Source organism: Anastrepha ludens, chromosome 2 (assembly GCF_028408465.1).
Source record: "Anastrepha ludens isolate Willacy chromosome 2, idAnaLude1.1, whole genome shotgun sequence".
Lineage (NCBI taxonomy): Eukaryota > Metazoa > Arthropoda > Insecta > Diptera > Tephritidae > Anastrepha > Anastrepha ludens.
Genome location: NC_071498.1, coordinates 117,115,425 through 117,127,988, shown reverse-complemented (window position 1 = coordinate 117,127,988; position 12,564 = coordinate 117,115,425). Strand labels below are relative to the sequence as shown.

Genomic DNA, 12,564 nt, shown 5'->3' with positions numbered 1-12,564 from the left:
GCCAAGGCTCTATTTCTTAAGCATCAGTAATCAGATTTCGGCCGAATAAAATTAAAAAAAATTACACATTTCAGCGTTTATATTTTTTGAAGAAGGCTCGTAATAGATCTACAAGATTTTCAGGACGAAAAAATTGCTCAGTTTTTGCACAGTGGTCGTTTTGCCATTTCAAACCGAAAATACTGAATTTTATTTATGTTTCAATATCCTAAAATTAAAGGAAGAAGCAAATAAACATAAACATAAATAGAAAAAAAGATTTATGACTCAACAAAAAAGGTTGCTTAGTTCGCCTGATACTCTATGTGCAAGCCTCAATTATTTACTGGCTTATGTTTAAGCTTCTTTAACTTATTTATTTCATATTAAATTTATTTTATTTAAATATCTTATAAAATGATTTATTAATTCTCAATACAAAAATAAGTTATTTAGTAACCATTAACAACTGCATCAAGTTCACAATTCCATGCCAGCTGGTTTTTTAAATGCATCCGATATGTATTCATAGGTTAGCTTAAAGAGATATTGAAACGACGTGTTGTGCACTAAATCACCTAACTCATGGCTGTTAAGAAAATCATCTATTGGAGGAAGGAAGGTTTCACAATCGCCGTCTATCAAAACAAAAGTAAAAAATGTAACAACTAAAATTATTCGGACCTCTATAAATGAGCTTACCCATTAAATGGCACACTTCGACCAATTTGAAAAACAGCAAATTTTGCAGATAGTCCATGGCATTGTTGGTATCATAAGCAGTCCAATTATCACGCAATATCGACGCGCACCAAATTTTATGCCGCACATCGTACGGCTCGTCTAAATAGTTGAGCAGCTCCAATGCTTTCCGAAAATCAAATTCATTTGCAGTTTCATTTTCTTCAGATATAAGAAGCTGAAGATGTACAATTAAAAAGAGGTTTATTGTAAAAAAAATTTAGTAAACAAGTACTCGCATTACATTTATTATTTCATCCACTTTAAGTACTTTTGGATTCTCCACATCATAACCAAAGTTTTGTAATAGAGCTTCATTCAGCTGTTCTTGATAATCGATTATATTCAATTCTGCATTTATACTTTCAATTTGTATGGCTAAATCTGAGTCGGCTGAAGCGAAAGCGGCTAATTTTGCCAAAGACAGCATGGACTATTATGGACAAAATTAAATTGAAAAATACATAAATGACAAAAAATTATTTATGTCTCTCTTTTCCCCCTCAACACACCTTTTTTCTTTGCACAAACTCGATCTCGTTTTGCGCCAACTGTAGTAGAATTTTGGATGCGCGTTCAAAATCGCCATTAAAAACTAATTGTATCCAGCCAAGTGTTGGATGATCGCGCATGAACTGAGATAGCGCAGCTTGATTGCCCTTAAAACGTTCGAACACTTCACCTTGGCGATTTTGTCGCAAATGCCAGTTGATTGCAAATTGCGAAAATTCGTATTCTTCATATTTCTTAATATAACCATCCAGACGATCCTGGTTCTTAGTTTCATCACAAATAACCACCAAACTTTGGAAATCCAGATACTTCTCTCCCAACTTTGCAGCATATTCATATTGTTCATCATCGACTTAAAATAAAACATTCTTTATATAACAAACTACAAATATGCACGCTCATATAGCTTACTCAAGATGGAGATTAAATCTCTACGCTGTGATTCAAACTGCTGCAACAACACATTATACTTTTCGGAATCATGTACACTCTCTAGATAGTTTTTTCTCCCGTCCAATACAGCATCTATTATCTCGTAAATTTGTTTATACAAACGTTGTTTTAGTTCAGGCTCGTTGGTACAATGTGCGCCATAACGGACCGAAGAGTCTATTAAATGTGACAATGTATCGCGCACGCCAACACTGCCTGACATTGCTGTCCACGGTAAATATTCGTATGAATTTTCCTTCTCCTGTGGCAGCGTAAATAATGAGGAGTTCAGTTCGCGACTATCCAGCACCTCATTTATAACATGCAAGACAATGCTATTTATATCACTTATAAGACTAGCTAACAAAGTTGTCTGCTGCTGTGACTCAATGCGGTTGTCTACGAGATCGGAAAGTGCTTGGAAAATTTCCTGAAACTTGCATAGGCGCACATAAAATATATCCTGGGCAGTCAGATTCCCACAAGGATTTTCTTGCCAAGTGGAAACCACGCGATTGATGGCTTCATCGATAATTTTCCCGTACCTGGAAAAGGTAAAAATATTTATAGTAAATATATGAAATTTTGCTTTTATTACATGTAACTACTTGTTTTGTATGCTTCGCAAGGCAATGGCCTCAACGAGTTTTTCATTAATGTCTGCCAGGATATAACAAGTAGGCTTCAGTACGCTACCGCCCCCACTCGGCACTGCATCGAGCTACAATGAAGAGAAATGAGAATAAAAATTTAGAAATAAATACTGTTTATGTTGTTGTTGTTTTAACAGCATAGGTAGCCCTGTCAGTGTAGGCATATCATCGGTCGTCTTCGTCTAGCTCATCTAGGGGTAGACCCGGGAAACATGCTGTTTCGACGGGTTGGGTCCAGAGGGAGAGGAGGGTTAGATGAGTCGGTTTAAGGGGGCATGTGAAGAGGTTGTTAGTGTCGTGCGGGGTACCTTCACATGCCGGACATGTGTTTGGTATGTCGGGATCGATTCTGGATATGTAGGAGTTTAACCTGCTACAGTATCCAGAACGTAGTTGTGCCAGTGTTACACGAGTCTCACGGGGAAGCTGGAGCTCTTCGTCTGCAATAGGTGGTGGTTGGACTCCGATTACGGCATTCACAGGACGGGAGTTCATGAAGGTGGTAACGGTCTCCCGGTGGATGTCGTTTATTGACTGTCTAAACACTGTCCGGTCCAGTAGGTTGCGTTCAGTTTTGTCCTGGATTTCGTCAGCGTAGTCTAGGAGGTGTCTCCTGACGCGCCTGGGAGGCGGCTCAGGCTCAAGCAGGTGTCTGCAAGGGTGAAACCTGCGGTAACATCCAAGCAGGATCTGCTTTCTGAGCAGTTTGTTGTGCTCCACTAATGGGAGCATTTGTGCCTCGTTATGTAGGTGTTGGATGGGTAACATCAGGAGGCACCCGATCGCTGTCCGAATCTCGGTATTTTGACAAGTCTGTAGCTTTGTCCACTGCGAATCACTAGTTCCAGGCGACCAGACAGGCGCAGCATAGTTTAGAACCGGTCGGCCTATTGCCTTAAATGTCGAAAGCAACAGTTCTTTGTCTTTGCCCCAAGTGCTGCCGGCCAGCGATTTGAGGACCTTGTTGCAATTTTGGACTTTAGTGGCAATTGCGGTTGTGTGCGCAGAGAAGGAGAGCAGGCTGTCAAAGGTTACACCCAAAATTTTGGGGTTATTCACTGTCGGAATTGGTGTATCATCGACTTTTACCTTAAGGGACAGCTTGACCTCCTTTGTCCAGGAGGTAAAGAGGGTCGCCGTGGACTTGGTGGGGGAAAGTTGAAGATTCCTCGCAGTGAAAAAGCGAGAAAGGTCGGTGAGGTAATTGTTCACAGGCCATCGATGTCATTGCCCGACGCCATTATCGTGCAGTCGTCAGCGTATGAGATCAGGGAAACTCCCGCTGGTGGTTGGGGGAGCTTCGAGATGTAGAAATTGAACAGCAAGGGAGAAAGGACACCACCCTGCGGTACACCTTGCTTAATCTTTCTCTGCTTTGAAGTTTGATCTCGAAATATCACTGACGAGTGCCGACCGCTCAGATAGTTTGCGGACCACCTCTTCAGCCCTGGCGGGAGTGTCGACTGATAAATATCATCTAGTAGCGTGGAATGGCTGACTGTATCGAAAGCCTTCTTTAGATCCAACGCTATTAGGACAGTCCTCTCGCAGGGGCGGTTTTGGTTGAGCCCGCGATTTATCTGGACGTTTATGGCGGTGAGTGCCGTGGTGGTGCTGTGCACTCGTCGGAATCCTTGCTGATGTGGAGCTGGGGCCAGGTGTTTCGTGAAGAGTGGGAGTAGGAGGGCTTCAAGTGTCTTCACTACTGGGGAAAGGAGAGTTATCGGCCGATAAGCCTCCCCTTAGTTGGCGGGTTTCCCAGGTTTCAGTAGTGGGACCACTCTCCCTGCTTTCCACTTGTCAGGGATGATGAGAGTGGCCAGGGACAGATTGAAGACCGTTGTGAGGAATCCTACTCCCAGGGGTCCCAGATGCTTCAGCATCAGCGCTTTTAATCCGTCGGGGTCAACCTCATCACCGGAGAAAGTAAGTGGCGCACTGTCGTTCGTCAGTTTGTGCAGCCTTCTGGTAGCACGACGTTTGGTTCTGTCGCCCGGAGGATGCAGTATGAAAAGCCGGCTAAATAGCTCGCGCATCTCTTCGGGTCGCCCTCGGCATCTGCCGTCTATTATCACATACCTTTTCCCAAATTCCTGTGTTATGTAGAAAATCAACGAAATGTCGTAGCGCTAGACTTTTCTCCTTCAACTGTGTAAGAATTTGTAAGGATGATGAACTTCCCAAAGCATGTTTGTTACTATGCCCACCTTCTGTCCACAGTTGTTCCCAACGTGGATCGGCTGCAGGTAAATCTTCAGCCAAGTCTTCAGCAATCGTTATTACAATTCTAAATATTCACATATAAATTATATGTAATATGATTGTTTTATTAATAAAATAGACATAAATGCATTTTGTAACGCACCTATCCAATTGGTTGGCATCTGAGAGTGCTGTGGAACCTGACTGTCCTTCTGACATATTGCGCAGCAATTCATTCAATATCGTATTACACATATTATTGTTTTGCTTGAGACGATAGATAAAAGCAGCCTTCAATTGACTAACTTCATCTTTAAACTCATTATACATCGCATCTGGATCCAAATCAAACATATACAGATTGCCATCATTAATCTGGCCACTGTATAGTGCGCTTTGTTCGCCTCCAATAGATGACAAACCAGTTATATCAACCGTTGTAGTTCCGCTGGGTCCCATCGCATAAGAGGAATTTAGAAAATCCATTGTATCAAAATCACCAGGTGTTACACAAACTAAGCCGTGTGTGCGACTGAAGAATAGTGGTAAGTATCCGCAAACAGCAGCATTTAATATACGATCATCTTGCAAATGAAATTCGATTTTTTCAGCTTCCATTTCAGCTATTGCCGGATTGGACAGATTTAATGGGTAAATATACTTCTCGGTGTAGAAGAAGAGATGAGTACGTGTAACGATAAAGCGCAAATTGTGACAATCCTTTTCAGTGCCAATATTGTAAAATTGCGTAAGTTTAAGTGGAATGAAACTTTGTAGCTTCATTGATTCGGCTTCCGTAACAACGATGGCTAAATATTAAAAAAAAATTAATAATTTAGCAATATGGCCATTACAGAAACAATCGTTTTATTTAAATAAACCTACCAACGCCATAGTGTATTTGAGGAGCGTGTGCTGTATTGACAGCACCGGCGAGCACATAAATTTTACCATCACAAATATGCATATCCAAAAGATTTAAATTTATATCCGGACTATCTGCACAATGAATATAAGTGATATTATTAATTAGTAAAAACATTAATTACTTAGTAAACAAAATTTCACCCATGCATTGTGATTTGCGTGAGAAATACATTCTGTCAAAAAACTACCGGGAATTGTTCAACAAAACGGAAAATAATTGTTTAATCATTCGAAGAAATACACATATGCCAACGATTAGCCCAGTCATCAAAGCACCTTTTAAACGCGTTTAAAGAGATGTTGTTGTTGTTGTTGTTGTAGCAGTATCTTCGCCCTGTCAGTGTAGTGTAATTACCGGTCGTCTTCGTCTAGCTCATCTAACGGTAGGCCCAGGAAACTGGCAGTTTCGACGGGTTGGGTCCAGAGGGAGAGAGGTGTTAGATGAGTGGGTTTGATGGGGCATGTGAAGAGGTGGTTAGTGTCGTGCGGGGTACCTTCACATGCTGGACATATGTTTAGTATGTCGGGGTCGATTCTGGATAGGTAGGAGTTTAACCTGCTACAATATCCAGAACGTAGTTGTGCCAAGATTACGCGGGACTCTCTAGGAAGCTGGAGCTCTTCGTCTGCGATAGGTGGTGGTTGGACTCCGATAACGGCATTCGGGGGTCGGGAGCTTAGGAAGGTGGTAAGGGTCTCCCGATGAATGTCGTTAATTGCCTGTCTATATACTGTCTGATCCTGGAGTGGTCTGTCCGTTTTGTCCTAGATCTCGTCCACGTAATTGAGGAAGTGTCTCCTGATGTGCCTGGGAGGTGGCTCAGGCTCGAGCAGGTGTCTGCATGGGTGAGGCCTACGGTGACACCCAAGCAGAAACTGCTTGCCGAGCATTTTGTTATGCTCCTTAACCGGGAGCATGTGCGCCTCGTCGTGCAAATGGTGGATTGGGGACATCAGGAGACATCCTGTCGCGGTCCTGATGGCAGTATTCTGGCAGGTCTGAAGCTTCGTCCACTGCGTATCACTGGTTCCAGGCGACCAGACAGGCGCGGCATAGTTCAGAACCGGTCGGCCTATTGCTTTGAAAGTCGACAGCAACATTTCTTTGTCTTTGCCCCAAGTGCTGCCGGCAAGCGACTTGAGGACCTTGTTGCGATTCTGTACTCTCGTTGCAATAGCGGTTGTGTGCGCCGAGAAGGAGAGCAAGCTGTCAAAGGTGACTCCCAAAATTCTGGGGTTGTTTATCGTCGGTATTGGGGTATCGTCGACGTGTACCTGAAGTGGCAGCTTGACCTCCTTTGTCCAGGTGGTAAAAAGGGTCGCCGTGGATTTGGTGGGAGAAAGTTTTAAGTTTCTCGCAGTGAAGAAGCGAGAAAGGCGGGCGAGGTAGTCGTTTACTTTTGAGCATAGGCCATCAATGTCATTGCCCGACGCCATTATCGTGCAGTCGTCGGCATATGAGACCAGTGAGACTCCCTCTGGTGGCTGGGGGAGTTTCGAAATATAGAAATTGAAAAGCAAGGGTGAAAGGACACCACCCTGCGGTACTCCTTGCTTTATTTTTCTCTGTTTTGAGGTTTGGTCTCGAAATACTACCGAGGAGTGACGATCACTCAGGTAGTTCGCGGTCCACCTCTTCAGCCCTGGCGGGAGTGTCGACTGTAAAATGTCATCTAGTAGCGTGACGTGGCTGACTGTGTCGAAAGCCTTTTGTAGGTCCAACGCTACTAGGACAGTCCTCTCGCAGGGGCGGTTTTGGTTAAGTCCGCGGTTTACCTGGGTGTTTATGACGGTGAGTGCCGTGGTGGTACTGTGCACTCTACGGAAACCATGCTGGTGTGGGGCTGGGGCCAGGTGTTCAGTGAGGAATGGGAGTAGAAGGGCTTCAAGTGTCTTCACTACTGGGGAAAGGAGAGTTATCGGACGATAAGACTCCCCTTGGTTGGCGGGTTTCCCAGGCTTCAGCAGTGGGACCACTCTCCCTAATTTCCACTTATCAGGAATGATGAGAGTGGCCATGGACAGGTTGAAGACCTTTGTGAGATATTCTACTCCCAATGAACCCAGCTTTTCCAGCATCAGCATGTTTAGTCCGTCGGGGCCAATGGCTTTTGATGGTTTCATGTGTTTGATGGCCCCCTGAACCTCGTCGCTAGTGAAAGTAAGCGGTGCACTGTTGTAGGGCAGTTTGTGCAGCCGTCTGGTGGCACAACGTTTAGATCTGTCGACCGGAGGATGCAATATAAATTGCCGGCTAAAATAGCTCCCGCATCTCTTCGGGTCCGACGAAGTACGACCGTTGAAGGTGATATCCACCTTGTCGTTGTGCTTCGTCGGGTTCGACAGGGACCTTAAGGTGGACCAGAGCTTGCTCACACCAGAGGTGAAGTTACAGGACTTCAGATGCTCTACCCATTTGGTCCGCTTATGTTGGGTGACCAGTTGCCGGATCTCCAAATTGAGATCCTTTATACGAGGATCCCCGGGATCGGCCTGGCGTAGGCGGTCACGCTCGTTTGCCATAACGGCTGCTTCGGCTGGGAAATTGGGACGTAATTCCCGGATCCGTCCAGCAGGTATGAAGCGAGCCGCGGCGGCTGTAATCGCCTTGCGGAATGCGCGTTCGCCTACGCGCACATCGGTGGGAGTGGGTAGGGCTGCGAAGATGTTCTCAGTAAATTCCGCGAATCTGGTCCAATCAGCTTTGTTGAAGTTGATGTATGACCGGTGATCCGCGGAAACAAAATCGGCAGGTCTCTCGATCGAGATGATAATGGGCAAGTGGTCTGATGCAAGCGATAGCATAGGTCGCCAGGTTATGCTATTTATCAGACCAGCGCTAGCAATTGTTATATCAGGCGAGCTGCTACAATTGCCCACTACCCTAGTGGGGGCGTCGTCGTTTACAGTGCTGAACGTCGAATCGTCTATCTGCTCTGCCAATAGCTGTCCCCTACGATCATTTGGCAGGCTTGAATGCCAAAGATCGTGATGTGCGTTAAAGTCACCTACTACCAATCGGTTTTCTCCCCTGATGAGCGCACCAATATCGGGGAGATATCCTGCCGGGCAGCAGGTGACAGGGGGTATGTAAATATTGTAAATTTCGAGCTCGGCATCGCCTGACCGGACAGCTATACCTTGACGTTCTAAGGTGCTGTCCCTGCGGTCGATGCCTTCATCAATAAGACGATACTGCACTGAATGGTGTACTATGAACGCTAGGCCACCACCGTTGTCTCGCTCGCGGTCCTTTCGGTGCACATTGTAGCCGTCCCTGGTAATCAGGGGGGAGCTAGCGTGCAGTTTTGTCTCCTGGACCGCAGCTATCTTGATTCCGAACCGACTCATGAAGTCGACTATCTCGTCAATCTTGCTCGTGAGTCCGTTGCAGTTCAGTTGCAGAAGCTTAAAGCTTCGCGGGAGTGTCGTCGTAATTCGGGGGGTGAGGGATGCGTGATGTTGTCTGCGTTGCTCCTGCTGTGCGTTCCGCAAAATGGGAAGTGGCCTGATGTTGTCAGATGGCCGCGCCACGGGGGGCGGTTGCGGGTGCAGAGCTCTGCAGCAGGGGGCAACGTAGTCACGTGTCCACTCACGGGTGGTGTGCAGGCCGGAGCACCTCCGAAAGTGACACCAGCCACTGCAAGAATTGCATTGGACAGTTGTCAGGTTCCGAGGTACTACGGTCTGGCACACGGAGCAGACTGTGCGGGGGACCAAGAGCTGCTGGTTTGTCCCCGCACTGGGGTAGGAGCAGGAGGGTTGTGGGTTGGAGAGGGAGTCGTGTTGCTCTTGGGGGCTCCTGACCGTTGAGGTGTTGTTAGTGGCGGCAGTGTGATGTGCCGGCACTGAGGGCAGTGTAGCCGTAGAGGCGGTGACCGCCTGTGAGCGGGAGCAACACGTGGCCACATACCTTGTGGACCACTCCCTGTGAGTCTTAATGCCTGAGCAGGTCTTAAGATGGCACCACCCGTTGCACTGGTTACACCTAACCGAGGTGGAGTTCGGGTGGAGCCGTTTGTGGCAAATGCAGCAGTAGAATACTTCAGGTCCGGGGTTGGGTTCGACGCCAGCTCGGAAGAGAAGTATTTGGAGCAAACTGGCTGCAATGAGTTGCTCCTGTGACGAAAGATTTAGGGTGAAATACGGTACACTAGACAGGGCTAGTATACTGGGGCGGCAGCCCTTGGTCGGGAATAAAAACCCGAGTCATTCCGGTAACGTAGAACCGGCTGCCATGGGAACGCTCCTTCAGCGAATTATCCTTAACCGTTTGAGTGCGATTCGTCGATATAGCGACGATAACTAATTACTCCAAATTTGCGGCGCGTTGCTATAGCGACGATTGCATCACTGTGCATTTGGCGTTCGGCTAGGAACGTGTTGAATATTATTTTGCGATATTTATAAAAAATGTATGTCATATAAAAGTATAAATTAGTTGAGACCGTTAAAAACAATTTTTATTTTTCGTTCAATATCGATATTTTGAAAATAAATTGCGCAAATGTGTAGTATGTAGTGTAAAAGGATCTAAAAATCCAAAGCGTTCCCGGCTAATATGCAACATTTGCAAAAAAGGTGTGCATGGTACATGTGTGGGGAACCACAAATGTGCCAAAATTTGAATAATAATGCCGGAACTTGTTGTAAAAAAAAAAAAAGATGATATTAAAAAAATGTAAATAAGTTTTTCTTATAATCATAACTAATAGTTTAGTCTACAAAATAAAAATAAAATTATTGAAATATGTAATTTTTTGTGTTCTCTATGCTTATATTTGTAAAGCCATCATATTTCAGTTTTCTTAGACCAAATTTTGCTTCGCAATTTTCGTATGTATTAAAGAAAATCGCTTAGCACTCAAACGGTTAATGGCTTCTATCGACTCAAAGCGGCGTCCGCGGAGTGGCAATTTAAGTTTAAGGAAAGGGAAAAAGTCACAGAGGGCTAAATCCGGTAGTTGTTCGATGATATTTGTCGAGTTTTTGGGCAAAAAACTGTTTCTGTATTCTCTATTTATCGTAGAACCATTTGGAAGGAATTCCGAGTGCACAACACCATGATAATCAAAGAAAACTAGTAGTATGACTTTCACTTTTCACCGACTTAGACGTGGTTTTTTGAGTTTTGGCTCATGTGGATAGCGCCATTCAGACATTCAGACGCTTGTTGACTGGATTGCATGTCAAACTCTATACCCACGTAAGCACGTAAATCACACTCGACATAGACTTTCTGCAACATTTTCTATGATTCGACACACGAAATCCCGTTCAAAACACAAAATTTAAGACAAATTCTTTGTTCGATATTTTTATTCATAGTGAAAATCGCAGAGCACACCTGCGGTTGACTGATATATATTAATTAAATGCCAAAAACAAGCTAATTGCCAGATCACGCTCAAACTCTGCTACTCTCTAGAGGACAGTGTACCAACATTCCAGCAGAAAAAATTTAGTCATATGCGTAACGCGCGCTTTTTAAACGAACAATTCCCGATATTTTTTTAACAGAATGTATTTGCAAGTAATCCCAGTAGATTAGGAAGTTCTCTTGACAAGAAAATTAAATAATCAACCATGGTGAGCATACCTCTTATATTCCAGAACTTATGTTGAAACTCATCACGTATTTTGCGAATAACTTCGCTATCTTCATACAGCATCTGCTCTACAGTACCGCCATTTGCCAACCGCCAACGCTGAAACCAACGATCAGCAAGCACCGTAACAAAAGCCTCACCACTAGTTCCTGCCTCACTAGCAATGCCAACGAATTTCTGTTGAAAAGAACTAATTGTATTAAAATATTTGTATATAGATTCAACATTTCTTACATTTCTTTATCGCTACCACTGTTCATGCCCATTATAATTGAAAATTTCTTTCCGATGTCGCCCAAAAAACCAGCGGGTTGCCGTATGGTTTTATGTTGCAGAACGTGTCGTCCATTAAGCAGCTGCAGCTGCAACAGTACTAAGTTGCAAGTAGTCGTCACCAGCAAATAACCTTGTTGGTGTGGCATATTTAGCATTTGATCGAATTCTTGACCATCTAATATTCCGTTAACATCCACAGAAGAGCCATCGTGTGCAATAGAGGCCCAGTAGCGTACATCGCCAGTGGGGGAAACCGCAACACACGATGCCATCTGTTATCCTTCGCCAAGGAAAACGCTAACCAAAGAAGCTTTATGACCAATATCACAGTGGGGCGACGTGAGCTCACGGCATTGAGCCATAGCAGCTCCGCGACGTTGTTGACTGCGCAACAACTCCTTGGGGGTGCGAGGTGATGTGTTTTCTTCTGAGCGTCTTGTGTCCTTATATTGCCAAATAAGCAGACGGCGACCATACACCACCTAAAATGAAAAAAAATGTGTGCGTATCTTGTATGTATACACGTATAAACATTCACTTTTAAAAACATCATTGTTTACTTACCCAGGCCCACCCATTAGGGGAACAGCGGACTGACACATTTTGATTCTTTTCATTAAAAGTTAGCGCTTCATTAACTAGTACCGGTAATTGAAATCCGAAACTTTCAACCATATTAAATTCCGATCGAATTCCAGCAATTGAAGGATTTGACCGAGCCGACAGACTAAAACGTCTAACATTTGGGAAAAGGCCAATTAGATACTTTTATTGAATATATTTAGGTAAATCAACACAAACCCTTGGCTAATACCAGTCTTTTTTATAGATGGAGATACCGGCCTGCTGGAAGACTGCTGAGACCGCATTCGAGCGGTATAGGAGTTTCGCGGCATCGTGGTATATAGCTGTTGCAAAGATCTGTCCATTTTTTATATAATTTGCTATTTATAATACACAAAATTGAAATAAGCTATTTCTTTCCGCAATATAGTTGTTACGAACATTCGCGCCAGCGTGATAATATAAACACATTGGCGACGGCACTACCAGACGTAACGACGGAAAATTAGCTTGTCAGCAAATGTCTTAAAACCATCGTTTTTAATTAATTTCGCGCGGCAGCGAAATAGTTAGCACCGTATTCATAGTGGCATTTTTTGGTTTAGAAAATCAAAAAAATGTGTTTATTTCTTCACAATACATTAATGTTATTACATTTAAACAGCATT

General features: G+C 44.2%; 1 protein-coding gene across 1 annotated transcript; it reads right to left on the bottom strand.

Annotated features, from left to right (window-relative positions):
* Nucleotides 1-282: 282 nt before the first annotated feature.
* LOC128855183 (nuclear pore complex protein Nup133-like) lies at nucleotides 283-12,372 on the bottom strand. Its single transcript, XM_054089887.1, is given in 13 exon segments — nucleotides 283-617; nucleotides 682-898; nucleotides 965-1,153; nucleotides 1,233-1,585; nucleotides 1,645-2,210; nucleotides 2,274-2,386; nucleotides 4,398-4,605; nucleotides 4,684-5,329; nucleotides 5,406-5,519; nucleotides 11,047-11,246; nucleotides 11,291-11,814; nucleotides 11,897-12,068; nucleotides 12,134-12,372. Coding segments are annotated over 13 exon segments (3,588 nt in total). The 5' UTR covers nucleotides 12,262-12,372; the 3' UTR covers nucleotides 283-459.
* Between the last annotated feature and the right edge of the window lie 192 nt (nucleotides 12,373-12,564).